Source organism: Caretta caretta, chromosome 9 (assembly GCF_965140235.1).
Source record: "Caretta caretta isolate rCarCar2 chromosome 9, rCarCar1.hap1, whole genome shotgun sequence".
Classification (NCBI taxonomy): Eukaryota; Metazoa; Chordata; order Testudines; family Cheloniidae; genus Caretta; species Caretta caretta.
Window position 1 is genome coordinate 90,808,764 of NC_134214.1, and position 13,089 is coordinate 90,821,852.

At 41.5% G+C, this 13,089-nt stretch overlaps 1 protein-coding gene across 12 annotated transcripts in view; it reads left to right on the forward strand.

The window, feature by feature from the left end:
• Positions 1-13,089, forward strand: part of IL1RAPL2 (interleukin 1 receptor accessory protein like 2) — a 551,213-nt gene that overhangs the window by 306,474 nt on the left and 231,650 nt on the right. For all 12 annotated transcript variants that reach the window (XM_048865380.2, XM_048865384.2, XM_048865382.2 and 9 more), the window contains one exon: positions 3,311-3,464. In XM_048865380.2, coding sequence (XP_048721337.1) covers positions 3,311-3,464 — 154 coding nt within the window. The remainder of the gene's footprint in view (positions 1-3,310; positions 3,465-13,089) is intronic.

The window sequence follows — 13,089 nt, forward strand, 5'->3', positions numbered from 1 at the left end:
AAATAAAGGGAAGAGTTAAAATTACCCCATCAAGACAAACCAGAAAAAGAATGTGACCTGATTTAAATAAGAAATAATCGTACACTTGGGGACTGATTATTAAAGGGAGTTAGCATCTGTCTGACAGGGGATCTAGTTTAATTTCCTCCAGAATATAAAGACTACTTTTTTGGGGGTGGTGGTTTTAAAATGCATATTTTTGTGATTTCTACTTTCTGCCTTTCTGCTCTTGTGTCAGTCCCATACAGTGAACCAATCCATATAAAATGAATCCGGACAGACTAAAAGCCAGAACTTTCCATTCAGAGTTGGAAATGCTGGGTAGCAGATGGAAGAAGTAATGTAAATGAGCTAAAATTTGGGGGAGTTGTAAATCATTTTAAAATAGGAAGTGTTTTGAAGTAAACAAGGAGATAAACAGTGTTGAATAATTAATAAGTGAGTGTTACAAACCTCTCTGCTCAGTGCAATTCTGAATAGACAACCGGGACAGACACATACATTGTTTCCTCTACCTCATTAATCATTACAGTAGGATGATGTGACCCTCTTTATTAGAAGTACATAATATGTGAAGCAACATCCTGCCAAAGAAAAGTGATTTGTTTTGTTTGTCTTGTTCGCTCTGGTATTTTTCAAAAAAGAAAAACAAAAATCTTACCCTGGAAGCTGTTATGAGACATGGGACTTTTACTGCTACATTACAGAAAAGATGCAAAGCAGTTACCTACTGAAACACACTTACCGGTGCATTCTGGGAATTGTAGTCCTTTTTAACCAGAGATGGATAGGCCTGGATCATGTTCTTTGGACCAGATTCATGTTCTGTCACCCGAGGACAGAGGGTCTGTTCAAATTTGGGGCACCTTTAAACAGGGCTAAAAATCTAATGTCACTCAGAAAGGTATCTATATAAAAATGGCACTTTCTTGCTCATCAGAGCCGTTCTCTGCATGCAGATAGGGAGCTGGATTTAGTTCCTTTTCCTGCATTATCAACTATTAACTAAATTCCAAGAGCAGGGCTGAATTTCATTTAATTCACACCTGTGCAACCCCACTGGAGACCACTGAGTTGCACTAGTGTCAACCAAGAATGTAATGGGGTTGCCCAAGTGTCAGTAGGAGCAAAATTTGGATAGGACAATGGGACCGCACAGGATCTGTCCTGTTAAGGGTAAAATTTCATCCTCAGTCTTTGCTATTAATGATGCCTGAAAAGCAGAGGGTTTCAGAATCTAGTATGAGTTTGTAAGGCTGGAAGTTAGATAATCCACCTTTCTACTTGTGTATTGATTACATTTTATTTGGAAATTGGGACACACAAAACATGGAACTGTCATGATTTCTCAAGGGGAAAAGAAGCACCACCAATGTCACTCTGTTCTGTGTTAACTGTATTTTATTATTATTATTATTATTGTCAGAGCCAAACCATAACACAACTTGATTCAAATTTTAGCTCAAATCCTGGGCTGTCCTCTCACTGCTTTTTGCTACACCGCTGACATAAAGGGCCCTAAAGCTGGCATAGATGGCCACCAAAGTCCAGGGAGTTTGTCCATTGTCATAGAGTTGGTATAATGTCTCCTACTCAATCCCATCTCCCTCCTGTTGGTGTAAGGCTCATGACCTAGAAGGGACCCGGACTTTACTGTCTCCCAGCAATCCCCAGGTGGCATATTGGCTCCTTGAGTGCAGTAGTAGATGACACAAGTTACAGTAGCCCTCAAGCTGCTCTAACTTACTCTGGGGGACTGGTTCAGGCCCAGAATTAGAGTAGACAAAGGTGGCTTAAAGTCACTTTTTCGCACCCTCCTGAGTTGCTTTGTGTGCTCCATGGCTACTGAACTGGGTGTTCAGATTGAGTTGGCAACTCTGGAAGTCACGGAACAAAAACAACCCATCATTTTGTTTGCAGACTGAGCGGAGTGGATATTAAAGTCCATGAGAGATGAACAAACATATCACCCTGATGCACCTCTTTATAGAGGCACTTATCAGACTATGTCCACATGTTAGCACTGATTATTCCAAGGTGTATTAAATGATCAACACCACTAAGTACTGTCAAATTTAGCTGGCTGGAATGATACAGTACTTCAGCCTGGAAGTGGATCAAGCACCAGATATTGCGATGCCTAGCATTTACTGGATCACACATACAGTACCAGACCCGATGTAAAGAATTCAGAATCACTCCAAACTTCCTACCAGGACAACAATTAAAAATATGGACATACGGCCCAGTCCGGCCAAATGACAACTGGTGAGGGGTGAAGTCAATGGGACCTGTAGATCATCAATACCTCCAAGGAGGTGAAGTGAGAACTGTATCATCCAATTTCAGGCCATTGATTTTTATTAAAAATAATGTTGTGAGTCAGGCACAGAATATTTAAACACTGTTTTAGGACTCATTGTATCCTTCCAAATGTTTACAACAGTGACAGGTCTGACACGTTATAGTGCAAACAAAGCATTTGAAGCAACCTTTCTAGGGTCTTATCACTGTCATATTTGAACACCTACTAATCATTAATGGATTTTGTCCTCCCAACCCTCCTGTGAGGTAGGAGGTACTATCCCCATTTATTGCTGTTGTACTGAGGCAAAGGGTAGATTAAGTGAAAGTGTCTCAGGAAATCTGGGGCTGAGCCAGGGCTTGAACCCAGGTCTCATGAGTCCTACTCTGGGGTCCGCTGGACCATCCTTCTACCTAATCAGGAACTGCTATGAGTTTTTGTGCCACTGTAAATGCACCAGCCACATGGATTTTTTTCTTCAAATTTTCTTCTTGTTTTTTAAGTACATCTACACTGAGCCCTTATGTGTTAAGATTCAGGCTGGAGCCAAATTTCACAGGATATAAATACACGAACAAGGATGTATATTTAGGAAAATACTAATGTATCTTTAACTAAAACAATGGTTTATGATGAAAAAGTAGAGAGTTTTTTTTCTACTTGGCCCTGGGTAGATGATGTCTAAAACACTGCACATGTAGTTCAGTGAGCATTAATTATTGTAGCTTGTTATATACATGTCTGTTAAATTTTAAACAAAAATGACTTCAGATAAACCCTAGTTTTTCAAGTGGTGAATATTCAAATCTCCATGCTGTCTCGAAATCATATCTGATCCTGTATCCGATATCCATACTTAAAATTAAATGGATTTTTTTTAAGAAACCTCAGTTTTGCCAAGGTATTTCCACTGAGATTTGTGTGAGGTACGTGTTTACTTGTCCAGTCAGACTGGTGCTTTACCATACCAGCTGGTTAATTTAGGCATCTGATGTTTCTGTGCAGGAATGTAAGCCAAAAATGTGGAGAAGCATCATAATTCAGAAAGGAAATACTCTTTTAATACAAGAAGTCCAGGAAGAAGATGGAGGAAATTATACTTGTGAACTAAAGTTTGAAGGCAAGCTAATACGAAGAACAACTCAGTTAAAGGTTACAGGTAAGAAACTTCTTGCATAACGTGAGTTCTCAAATGCAGGGAAGATGGCTTCACACAGCAACTGAAGTATGGGTTGAACCCAAGCAACCCTAAATGGGAAATGCAGATCAGGCCCCAGTTGTTTAAAGATAAAAAGGCACAAAAAGGGCCAAAACAAAAACCTAGATCCTGGCACCCCAAAACTTCGGAGGAGTTCAGGCCCAGATCTGGACTGTGTGACTTGGGCCCTTCTCTAATGGTGAATAGGAGGAATATTGGCTGCAAATGCAAATAAAATAATTAGCAGTCATTAAGATGTTGCTCCAGAGAAAGAGGCAGTAGAAACAGTCAGCATAAGTAACTGTTTTATGGTTCAGAGTACACAATTGTTCCATGCCTTTTATCTTCTGATTCATTTCTGGTCATCAGATTCTCTGTTGGAGGTCTGGTCTTCAGTAAGGACTTCAGGACACCTATTCTGAGAATAAAATTAAAAAGCAATATTATAATAGAAAGCTTTCACTAAGTAGTGTCCATTTATTATGCCATGCATCTGTGTTCACAGGAGAGATCGTAAGGACAGGAATGAAAGAGTAGGACTGCATTATATACCCATTCATTCCTGAATCCTTTCCATTTTCCCTTTTTAGAAAATGTACCTGTCATTATTAATTTGCCATCAGCAAGCTTCTGAAATCATTGTTTTCTTCCAGTTCTTCACACAATAACTTTTGAGCAAATATTTAGAAGGATATGGAGCCAGAGCCAGTCTTGGTATAAACACTGCCAAAATCAGTAGAATTGCACCTGCTTACACAAGGCTCTGTTTAGTCCAGATGCTATTTCTAACACGCTTTCAAAATAACATTGTTGAAATTATTAGTTTCAGAAGCTACTATGATTTATACATATTAATTTCCCATTAGTTATCATTGCCCCTTATTTGAAATGAATCTTTTTCACTGGATGTCAAAATCACAGTATATGATTATTTGTAGTCTGCTTTTGCGCCTGGACAGATCTCTGTACCATCATCAGTTTGACCAACCTGAACCAAAAGCTATCAAATGAAAACACATGACCTTCCTTGGAAGCAGTTGCTATACCAGGTAGCATGCTGGTTTTCAGTCAGAATACTAACTGAATGTGACTAATAAAGGTAAATACACCTGTATCAATTCCACATGGTGGATGTTCTTTAGCTTACAGACTTGTCAGCTCTCTCCATCCCCTCTAGTATCTGCAAGACCTTGTTAGCTGTTCATTATCTGCCCACTATGCAGTATCTGCAGTACTTTAGGTTTTAATTTATTTGCCCTGCACCTGTTGTAATATTTGCTCTCATTATTTGTTCAGATAAAAGGGTTTATGATCTGAAGTATTAAGAATTGTAGGTAAGGGATATGGTACCATTCCTGCTTGCAGAACGCTTGAGAAGCAAGGAATTGTTATCCTTGAAATTTGATGTGCAATTCGTATATTCTCCTCAATTTACAACAAGCAACCTATTATTCCTTAATAATCTATGTAATCAGCATTGTGAACATAGCAGCAAAACAAAAGTGATCTCAATTTACATGAATTTATAAATATATATTGGGTTTTACCTATAATGTCAAACCCTAATTTTAAGTGGGGTTGAGACCAAAATCTGAACTTTTTTGGCCTGGGTCTATCTCTATGGAATATTATATTTGAAATGCTCTGCCCAATTTGTATGAATGGCAACCTGTCTAGATGAATAATAGCAATGGGTTCAATTCAGTACATGCAAAATCAGTGATGCCAGATATGTAATGGTTTGGTGCTGCACAAAAACTCATTTTTTCTTCTTTTCAGTTCATGATTTTATATGCAAATAGCTTTGAGGTATCGAGATATGTACTGATTTTATGTATCAATTCATAGGAAAAATCTTTCAACAGTATGACAGTGGTTTATTTGTCTGTGTCCATGACTGCACTGCAAAGTGCCGATTCTACAGGCAGAGCAAGCCAAAGCTTGGGAGTAGATGCATGGGGGAAGCAATAATTGGAAGATGCTGAAGTGTGACTATAAGTGTTGTCCCAGGAGACTGAAGAAAAATACGTGACTGGCAAACGTTCTGAGAAACCCTTCTTCCTCTGTGACTAATTTAGGTATAGGTTAATTTATATTGCACCTCCCGTGAAATACATTTTGGAGTGAATACAAAGACAAAATAGAAACCTAACTAATGGTTAAGTGATGTGGCCACTAAAACTGATGAATGGAGTCCAGCTTTCCCTACTGTTTTTCACTGACCATAAAGGACAAGAGTCCATTTTGCAGGTAATTCTGTGAAGGCCATATAGTAAATCTAAAATTTCCTTCAGCAAACCAGGTACAACTCATCCAAAAAGGACAGTGCATTTGCTGCCTGCTGGACTGACATTATATTAGTGGAGCAGGACAGTCTCTCATGCATCTGGGCAATCTTATCTGCCAAGTTAATGGAAACCTCTTCATAACAGCAAATAGTCAACTCTCCCTTTGAAAGAAGGCCATCTGGCCCAGTGCCTCTGACGATAGGGCAGGTTCTCTGACCTGACTTCATAGATGTTGTAGTGAAGGACAAGAATAACCTCCAGTAAATCCTTGGTATACAAACATAAGAAATTTGCCTCAATCAGACCAAGAACATGTCTTTTGCCACCAGTTCTCTAGCCTGCTTTCCTATCACTTCACCTGTTCTGAAGGCCATCTGTAATCAACAGTGACCTGTAAGAGACAGGCATTTAGGAAACAGGTTGCTGCTGGTTGACACAGTGGGCAAGGTTATCCCACTTCCTGGAATTGAATTCTGGAATCCAGCTGAGTTCCCATCAAAATAGATTTACAATGCTATGAGGGGCGAGGACAGAACCTGAGCTCAGACTGACAGACAGACCTGCTGCTGCATGTAAATTACAGTTAGTAAATACAGCTGAAGGCTAACTAGAAAAGCAATAGCTGTTGGAAGCAAAGCCCTAAGAGAATTTTCACTGCTGCTGTATACTGCAGACGTGGAGAAAGAAAAATCTTACCTACTGCTTTCAAATGCTTTTTCCTCTGCGGGGTGTTTCTAATGCTGATGTTACTTCTGCTGCTTCTCAACGTGCCTGAGCTGGCATTTTGAAATCACAGGCACATGGGCTTTTTTGACCATACAGATTCAGAACTGTAAGACTCTGGTGGCCTAACCTGGAGGACATGGTGATCTGGAATTTTTTATTAGAGTAAAGGGTTAGCCTGACATTAAAATAGGCAACACCTGGGCTCCCTTATGCAAGAGGAGCTGTAGTGCTGTGCAGAGAGAAGTGGCTTAACTTCGATTCTATTATCCTGTACATCTTCTCATCTGCAGCTGAAAGTGTTGTCTACTTTAGTGACTGTTGTAGTTATTTTTATTTACATCTTCCCTGTTTATAGCCATGGACATTTCTATGACAGGCAGGCAGTATGCAGAGCTCAGACTGACCTTGGTGAGGAAATAGTGGTGCGTGTAGCAACCACAGAAGGCAGTCGGCCCTGGAGGCCATATTTGATGCAGTAATGCCCACCTTCCTCTGGTATTCAGTCAGCACTGAGAATGAGAACAGGTAGCCCTTACTGTGTGTAGGTTAAAAGCTATGTACCTAAAAGTTTAGAGGCATCCAGAAGTTCAAAGAGGCTTGCTTTATGAACATTTATTCAAACCTCTTTATTCCAAAAATTGCTCTAGTAATCTTCTGAGGACAGATATTGCTGAGATTTCTGATCCTCCCTTGTGTTGCTCTGCCTGAGAATACCAAAAGAATATTGCACTATTTCATTACCAGGTTGCTACACTTAACAAGCAGGTGGCTACAGTCTGTGTTAGCTGAGATGTCCAAATAATCTTCAGGAACAGCTCCCAGTAGAGGGTATTTTGAGAATACAACCAGGAAATGATCAAGGCATAGATAACCGTGACAAGTGAAAGATAAACAGCTGCAGCTTACTGGCCAGAAGAAAATAGACAGAGGCATTTTGTGTCTCAGCTAACATCTGTGATGCTAACATGAGCAATGGAACGACAAAGGTCATCTGATTGTGTCCCACGGAGAACCAACAGTAGGGACACCTATAGCTGTGGATGAGGGATCTTGTTGGGTTTTATCTTTTCTGAACTGGATCATCCATGCTAAATAAAAATATCAGTTTTTTCTTGGAGGCTGGTTGGTATCTTAGATTACAAGTTCTCGAGTTCTCTTGTCTTTACATGTTTGTATTAGGCCTGGGCACAAAATGTGTTTTCCTTAGAGCTGAATGGGAAACTGTTTCCCTGTCCCACTGAAATTTTCAGGATTTCAAAAATGTTTCCATTCTGCGTCGGGACAAAGGAGAAACCTTTTTCAAAACTTTTTTGGAAAAAAACTGAGAGCTTCTGTTGTAATTCAGGCGGAGTAGGGACCTGGGTCTCTCACATTCCAGTGATGAAGGCACTCACCTGGGCTTTTGGCTGTTTTGAGGTGGGCCTCTGATGAATGGATTGGGATTGCTGTTCTGGAGTGCATTAGAGTGTAACAGTCTCTCTCTCTCTCTCTCTCTCTCTCTGGTTTTGACCAGAAATTCTATCCTGGACCTTAGAAACCTTCCAAAGGAAAGTTTAGTTGAAACTGACCCTTTCTTGTGATAAGTTTCAACTATGACAAATCACCATTTTCCAACAAAATATTCCCAACCAGTTCTGGCTTTGCATAGCACCTAGCACAATGGATCTCTGGTCCTTGGTATAGAAACATAAGAAATTTTCCTCTTGGCGGTACTGTAATAAAAATATGAAATAAAGAATAGCATTCATGTGCAGATGTACTGTGAGCACCCAAAATGGTAGAAACTGACATCAGAGTAACTACAAGCAGAGGAGGTACCAGGAAGGAAAGATCCTGTGTCATAGAAAAGGTAGGCAAAATTAAAAGAGCCAGTAGCAGTATTTTAATGTTGTATGTGCACTAAGAAAGGATAATCAGGGTATAGAGCAACAATATTTAAGATGTGATTACATGAAAAACCACTGAGCAAGGGGGAAAGGGAGAAAAGTGAAAGAACCCCCACTTCCACTCACACGTCCTGTCCCCCAATGCACTCCCTCAGCTCAAGGGAGCTCAGGAACAGTTCCTTCTTACTCCTGTCCTTACCTCCTCCTCTGGGCCCAGACTCAAGGTCTGAGTAGCTCATCTAGGAGTAGAAGGGGTGTTTTACTCACTGGTTACTTCCCTGTGGATAGCTCTAGTCATAAACCAGTCATACAAGATCACCTACTACAAGATATTAGTAAGGAAAAGGCACTGAAGCAATGATGGACCGAGGCTGAAAGCCATCACTGCAATGTCTCGATGCAGTTGAGAAAGCAAATGGAATCTCGGATATATTAATAGAAAAACAGAGCACAAATCAAAATAGGTCATAATGGCATTGCAGAAAGGGCAAGTGAGACCACAGCTGGAGCATGGCACACAATTTATGGAAGTCATCTTATAGGAAGGGTATTGACAAATTGGCCAAGTCCTAGGAGAGGGCAATTAGGATGATAAAACATGTCCGAGGTTTTGAGCTCTTTGCAGGACTATTGGGGGGGAAAAAACACCTACAACCTAGAATGCATTCCAAAAAATATTTTTGACACTATGTACTTAGAAGGACTTAATATTGAGTTATGTTCCCTTGTTGTAAACACACAACTCCAATTAGCAGTACATAAATCTCTGTGTTTCCATGTGCATTGGTTTTAATAATAGTAATTTGTCCGCAAACCTCAGCTATTTCCATCATTAATTCTCCTTAGTTTCATTATATTCTTCAAATGGAGCAAGACCAAATATTGCTAGCCTTATTCATGGAAGAAGTTCCACTGAATTCAATTTGGCCCAAGGTCTCTCTAGCACAGGGGTGGCAAACTACCTCCCGGGGGCCGCATCTGGCCCCTCAGACATTTTAAGCCAGCCTTTGAGCTCCCACCAGGGAGCAGGGTCCAAAGCTTGCCCTGCTCTGGCAATCCAACCAGGGGCTTGCCCCCTCTCCGCATGTGCCGTGGCTCCATGAGGCTCCCGGAAGCAGTGGCATATCCCTAATCTGGCTCCTATGCATAGGGGCAGCCAGGGGGCTCTGCACACTGCCCTTGCCCCAAGTGCCGCCCCCACAACTCCCATTGGCTGGGAACCACGGCCATTTGGAGCTGCAGGGGCAGCGCCTGTGGATGGGGCGGCATGCAGAGCCACCTGGCTGCACCTCCGTTTAGGAGCTGGAGCGGGGCACATGCCACTGCTTCTGGGAGCTGCTTGAGGTAAGTGCCACCTGGAGCCTGCACCCCTAACCCCCTCCCATGCCCCAACCCCCTACCCCAGCCCTGATCCCCCCCCAACCTCCGAACCCCTTGATCCCAGCCTGGAGCACCCTCCTGCACCTCCAACCCCTCACCTCCAGCCCCACCCCAGAGCCCATACCTCCAGCCAGAGCCTTCACCCCCTCCCGCCCCTGCGCCAGCCCAGAGCCCCTTCCCACACCCTGAACTCCTCATTTCTGGCCCCACTCCAGAGCCCGCACCCCCAGGCAGAGCCCTCACCCCTTCCCGCACCCCAACCTCCAATTTCGTGAGCATTCATGGCCCACCCCATACGCAGATGTGGCCCTTGGGCCAAAAAGTGTGCCCACCCCTGCTCTAGCATCATCTCTTACCACTGATAATGTGCTCACATAAAGTACCCTGAGAATATATGCAAGACATATTTATGCATTCCTGCATTGTTTGTTGGTAGCTTTACTGTGGATGCAGAGGGGAATTAGTAAATGACTTATTTATAAAAATTTCTGATCTCTGAAGTCTCTAAAACCTAATGATCTACCAAAAGCCCCCAAAGTTTAATTGGAGTATAAAATTAGAATTTGCCCACATAGTGTAAAATAAATGCACTAGGATTAATTGATAGATACCCAGTAATGTCAAAATTACATCTGGAATACAGATGGATCTATTAACATTCAAATACATTACTCAAGTAATAAAAGCACATTAATATAAACTATATATGAAATAAAATTCAGCCAACCTGAACTTCTCTCTTTTTTTCCTGGAACCTCTTCAGTCTCTGATTTTATAGCAATGTGCAATTTAAAAATATACCTGTAACACTTACTGGTAGCTTCTCCACTTTTTCCATGTGTGCCTGCCAGCGTGCTGTGTTGAAAAGCTACTCATGAGGTTATATGTTTGGAATAAGGTTGAAAAACCAGGAGGTATATATTTTTGGTTCTGTTAAAATATGCACAGCCCTTGGTAAGTAATATATCATGCACCCCTTGGGAACTAATATATCATGTAGACGATACTGTAACATAGCAAAGGACATAGCACCTCACAGTGCTATTATCACGAGGAATATCGACTTCTCCTGCAGGTCAGCCAGCACTTCTGTGTTTGGTGGTACCTGAATCTTCACTGAGATGCCTCTGACCTCTGTCTGCAACAGGCTCTCTCATGAAGTACTATGTTAAGGGAGGAGATTTTGAGTTGTCTCACGTACTCCCTGTACCAATACATGATTTGTGAACTTGCATTGATGAATTATTTCCCCACTGGCCAGCAGAAAGCAACCATTTAAGGGTCTTTATAAGCTCCCAGTGATCAATTATTGCGACAGAAGTGATTACTGGGCAGGAAAAGACCACTTTGCCCAACCAGCTTTTCCTCTGAGTTTATTTTAACCCCAGGTCTGTCTCCATCAGACTCTTTTTATCCCCCTTTAAAATGCTAGTTGTTTCCAAAAGCCATTTCCACAACAATATTTGCTTTGACCAATTTGCATGACAAATTATTCCACATGAATGAAATGATTCCGCCTGAATTCACTGTTCGCTCGTGGTTTTTTGCTTAAATTGTTTTAAATCTCATTACGTTTCTTAGTGTTTAAATGACACCTGCTGTTGTGTCAGAGGGTCACAGGATATGACAGAGCTGCAAAAGCAGTTTGCTGTGTATGATGCAGAAAGAAATGTGGGTAACATTCCTTCTGTGTAACAATAATTGTTATGTTTCAGAGTAACAGCCGTGTTAGTCTGTATTCGCAAAAAGAAAAGGAGTACTTGTGGCACCTTAGAGACTAACCAATTTATTTGAGCATGAGCTTTCGTGAGCTACAGCTCACTTCATCAGATCACGAAAGCTCATGCTCAAATAAATTGGTTAGTCTCTAAGGTGCCACAAGTACTCCTTTTCTTTTTGCGAATAATTGTTATGTGGCGTACTGGTCGGGTCCCAAACCACCTCTGCAATTCTACTATCTACCAGAGAACAGCCCTGTATCTTCCCCTCTTCCCTTGTCTCCCATTAGCCTGTTCTGATGCTGAGGACTCTGTGACATGGAGGCCCGTTTGTAGTTCCTTACTCTGTCTCAGCAGCTCTTGTCAGCCCTGACATCCTCACTACACCTACTGCACTGTTGTCATAATCTGTATCGACACGGTAACATGTGAGATATCACTGGAAATCTCATATCTCACTGATCATTAATATTCTTGTGTGAGGTATGTACAGAGTTTTCTTGGGTATTCTTGTGTGAGGTAAATACAGGGTATATTAAAAGTTATAGATATGTGCTGGAATTATGACTAAAATGTGTTTAAAGCAGGCATGTTAGGGGGCCTTGGTGAACAGGTCTGCCTTAGTCAAAGGAATGTGTATTGGTTTGTCTGATCAGCCCGGTCATCAGGCAGAGACAATTAAGGGCTATTTACATATTAGATAAGCAAAGCTATCAAGCTAATAAGCAGGGGAGGAGACACCTTGGCATCTACATCCCAGCAGGGAAGAGAAACTTTATCTGCGCTATAAAGACAGGGGATCTGAACTTTGAGAGATAAGCAATTGAATCAACTGATATATAATACAGTTATATTGTATACAACATGTAACGAGTGAGATGTTTTATGTAAGCCTGTGACACCCTGGTGATTAATATAATTGTGAAACGTATGTATTAACACTATATAAGGAATTATGGATATTCATTGATATTATGCTTCATAGTCTTTGACCAAACAAAGGGACAAACAGGTTTTACCCAGGCAGGAGGAAAGGGAGCTCTGTACCTGTCACCAATGAAATTATACAAAGTTGTGCCCAAAAACAGCAGACGCCCCATTTACATTCAAATCAACAGGGAGATAGGAAGACCACAGGGAGGGAAGAACAGCATGAGGTCATCCTGCCTCTTGAAACAAGGTCACTGAACGTTGAGAGAGAGAGAAGCGGAGACAGAGGGCCATTTTGGCATCCATCACTTAGAGGGTCACAAAAGGCCAGAGCTCCCGCAGGCTTAGAAAGATGGGTCCTTTAATCAAGGAGGGGTTGAAGTCTCTGGGAACTGAATGCAGGTGAGAAACCTGCTTAGGCAAAGATCTTTCACCTAGGAGGACAAGGGAAGTCAGCACCTTGTGCTTCTGTGGAACGTCCTGACTGAGGGAAAGTCAGCCAGGGCTGGGAAGAAGAATGACTGGTGAGAGAAACCATCTTGAACAAAGCCTATACCTTGCTAGATTAAGTTTTAGACTTTTTAGATGCATGTTTTTCACTTTATTTGCTTGTAGACATTTCTATTTTTATTTCTTTTACTTTGCATCACTTAACCTA